This window comes from Octodon degus, unplaced genomic scaffold (genome assembly GCF_000260255.1).
Source record: "Octodon degus isolate 3935 unplaced genomic scaffold, OctDeg1.0 scaffold00028, whole genome shotgun sequence".
NCBI lineage: Eukaryota > Metazoa > Chordata > Mammalia > Rodentia > Octodontidae > Octodon > Octodon degus.
The window spans coordinates 19,823,362-19,827,454 of record NW_004524604.1 but is presented as its reverse complement, the minus strand read 5'-3'; the positions used below and the strand labels follow the sequence as shown (position 1 = coordinate 19,827,454).

General features: G+C 37.0%; 1 protein-coding gene across 2 annotated transcripts in view; it reads left to right on the top strand.

Moving 5' to 3' along the window:
* Positions 1 to 364: 364 nt before the first annotated feature.
* Positions 365 to 4,093, top strand: part of Rasa2 (RAS p21 protein activator 2) — a 138,722-nt gene continuing 134,993 nt past the window's right edge. For both annotated transcript variants that reach the window (XM_012514273.2, XM_023713004.1), the window contains exon 1: positions 365 to 476. In XM_012514273.2, the coding sequence (XP_012369727.1) occupies positions 400 to 476 (77 nt within the window). In that variant the 5' untranslated portion in view covers positions 365 to 399. The remainder of the gene's footprint in view (positions 477 to 4,093) is intronic.

Here is a 4,093-nt window from a genome sequence, read left to right as displayed (position 1 = left end):
TTGTTTATGTGTTGATGGGAACAATCCAGAAGAAAGGACAATTAACATTGATCAGGAAAGAGGGATTAATTGTAGAATAAAGTCCTAGTCCTTCAGGTGGTGCTTTGGGAAGCACAAGTAGGGGAATTGCCCTTTCTGTGCTGAGGTGTTGTAATGATGGCAGTGTGACCTCACATGTCCCTTTACAACACAGATATTCCCTTCAGTTTCACAGGTCTCCTTTAAGCCAAGTTGATCTTTTCTTATCACTCATTGTTTTTTTGTGCTGCATGTGATATGGTTTTTCAGATCAAATTCTTTGTAGGAGTATGAGACTCTTGGTGATATTTAACACTAATTTTAATTTTTGTGTCAACAGGTGAAGCAAAAAATTTGTTGCCATATCTTGGACCCCACAAAATGAGAGATTGTTTCTGTACTATAAACTTGGACCAGGAAGAAGTTTATCGTACCCAAGTTGTTGAAAAATCTTTAAGGTTGGTGGAAAAATTGGATTACCATTTTTATCATACATTGATCAGTATCATGCATTTTCCAGAATGTTACCATCAAGAGTTTCTTCATTTGAAACTTTTATATTTATACTTGAAAGTTTTCTTCTATGGTATGAATTTATTTTTAGAATCACAGAATGTTAAAGAGTTTCAAGGACCTGAATGTTTATTGAACTAGACTTTAACACCTTGTTCTTGGCCCCTTCATAACCATGGCTTTGACAAGTGATCATATGGCATTTGCTTAATGATGTTCCAGTGATCAAATAACTCACTGGCTTCCTAGCCTGTTTGATCTGTGAACTATTCTAACTTTTAGAAAGCTTTTATGTATAGTTAGTTAATTATTATTAAAAATGAGGAACTACTGTATGCCAAGAATTTTCTGGGTTCTACTCATTCATATATTCATGAGAACAAGATAGATACAGTGCTTACTTTCATGTGGCTTTTCATTGCCTCAGAATATATCTTTTTTAAATTGGTTTCTGGGAGAGAAATTTAATCCATCTTTCACATGACACTTTCAAGTTTTTGAAAACGGCCATCATCTTCTCAGTCTGTTCTCTAGGCTAAATTTTGACTGTTTGAACTTTCCTCAAAGTGTATCATTATTTTATCTCTCCAAGAAAAAATTCTTCACAGCTTGTGCAAGTTACTTAATTTAGTGTAATGCATTAGACAATAATCTCATAGGTAGATTCCTCATCTTTGAAAGTGTAATTGTGCTTTGATAGTAGCATAGTAAATTCTAATTTGTAAAATTAGAATGTGCTTTGTATTCTGTGGTAGAGTTGGTGGTCGTAATTCTAGTGCAGAGCTGTGCAGAAAGAATAGTTTTGGTCAGAGACAAGAGTTAAAGCAAGGATATGGAGAGTTATTGAAAAAGCATGTGATGGGGCTGGCCAAATAGCTCATCAGATTAAAGCCCCTGCTTGCAAGGGCGGGTGGTTTGATCCCCTTGGCCTGCTGTGCCAACTCTGCCCCTGGGGTGTGCTGAGAGGCAATTGAGACTGGGAGTGGTGGTGCATGCCTATAATCCCAGCTCTTGGAAGGCTGTAAATAGGTAGATTATTAGGAGTCTGATCTAATAGTGAGACCCTGAACACCCTGTAGACCCTTTCCTAAGATACAATTAAAAAAAAGCATGTGATGAAATAGTATGTGCCATAACTTAATGTGAATCTTTTTTTTTTTTTTTTTTTGAAATGTGAATGGTTTTTAAGACCAGTTGTATTTTTGGGATGTTTTTGATAGCTTTTCCATATCTTTTTTTTTTCTTCTGAAGTTTCCCTTTATGTCTTTATTTTCAGGTTTTCTAATTTTGAGTATCTATTGAGTTCTTCATTGGAAAGGACTTAATATATAAAACTGAAAATACTTTAGCCCCAGAAAATTTGAGTCATACACATCAAATCTTTAGTTGTAAGTCAACACTCCCTATTCTGTTAGAATTTTGCTACTGTTTTTATTTATGAATTTTGGGTATTAATATTTATAAAATATTATATTTGAATCACTAAAAGGCTGAGTAATTCATTGTGTAATAAAGAATGTTAGAAGCAAAACTGAGATTAGGGATCTGAAACTATTTAAATCTTAATTTGTTACTTGAATGTATGCTGATTTCCTAGTGCATGGTAATCAGTAATATACAAAAAGTAATATGTCCATAAATTGGATTTTTGTGGTAGTTTCTAATTTATAGTCCTATAAATAAGTAAGTAAAACTGCCCCACATTTTTTTTTCCTCTGTGGACCTTTGCATTTCTGAATATTTATTAAGGGAAAATGATGAAACCAGTTTTCTTTACCCATCTTTCCTTTTTCGGTCTTGTTTTCATTTTAGTATTCACAGGGCTTATGGATATTGTAATAAGTTGTTAAGCCAAAAATCAGTAGATACCATTTAGATGATTTTTGGGTTGTACTGGTAGGTATTATAGCCTCTACGTAGAAGTAGGACTGTGATGCTTTTTGTCATCTTTTTTCTTTATACTTGCCTTTTTAAAAAAACTTTCTGAAGTTTTCTTTTATGTCTTTATTTTCAGGTTTTATAACTTAAATATCTATAAAGGTAAAGATACTTAAGTAACCAAAATAGATTTGAAACAAGAAGTTTAGCTTCTAAACCTCTTCCTCAAGTCCTTTTAGGAAGTGAGTGCTACATTAACAAATAGCAACAGCAACCCTACACATACCTGATGCTCCTTTCATGAGTAGCATGATCACAGTACAATGATAGCAATATGGTGTCTCTTTGAAAACTATTTAGTCATAGCTCTATACCAGCCTTATTAAAAAGTTTTCTCCACTTATTTATTTATGAGATAAAGATGTAAGCAATCAGACTTTTTCACAACAGTTTGCCACAAGAGCGCAGGTGTAGTGAAAACCACCACTAAATCAAAGTCACCGTGGGAAAGGAAAAGACATTAATATTGTCATCATTGGACATGTGGACTCTGGCAAGTCCACCACCACTGGCCATCTTCAGTGGCATTGACAAAAGAACCACTGAAAAATTTGAGAAGGAGGCTGCTAAGATGGGGAAGGGTTCCTTCAAGTATGCCTTGGTCTTGGACAAGCTGAAAGCCGAGCATGAGCGTGGTATCACTATTAACATCTCCCTGTGGAAATTTGAGACCAGCAAGTATTATGTGACTATGATTGATGCCCCTGGACACAGAGACTTCATCAAAAACATGATTACAGGCACATCTCAGGCTGACTGTGCTGTCCTGATTGTTGCTGCTGGTGTTGGTGAATTCGAAGCTGCTAACTCCAAGAATGGGCAGCTCCATGAGCATGCCCTTCTGGCTTACACACTGGGTGTGAAACATCTAATTGTTGGTGTTAACAAAATAGATTACATGGAGCCACCCTACAACCAGAAGAGATATGAGGAAATTGTTAAGGAAATCAGCACCTACATTAAGAAAACCTGCTACAATCCTGACACTGCAGCTTTTGTGCCAGTTTCTGGTTGGAATAGTGACAACATGCTGGAGCCATGTGCTAATATGCGTTGGTTCAAAGGATGGCATTTCACTCATAAAAATGGCAATGCCAGCGGATCCATACTGCTTGAAGCTTTAGATTGCATCCTTCCGCCCACTCACCCAACTGACAAGCCTTTGTGGCTGCCCCTCCAGGATGTCTACAAAATTGGTAGCAATGGCGCTGTCCCTGTGGGCTGAGTGGAGACTGGTGTTCTCAAACCTGGCATGGTGGTCACCTTTGCTCCAGTCAGTGTCACAACTGAAATCAAGTCTGTTGAGATGCACCATGAAGAGCTTTGAGTGAAGCTCTTCCTGGGGACAATGTGGGCTTCAGCGTCGAGAACCCAATTGTCAGTACCCAATGGCCATGGAAGATAAAAGGATTAAATCTCACATTTAAGAGATAGCTGCTAATGGACCAACAAAATGTTCTGACTGGTGTTTTTATTTGGCCAATGTATGTTTAATAGTTTCTTTGCCTTTGTCTTCAGATTCAAAGCTGTAATGAAAATGCCTGGTGTCAGAGAAAACATTCTCTCAGGCTTTCACAGAGAGAGAGCACATTGGCCAAGCAATGGCCATGACTCATTCACATGG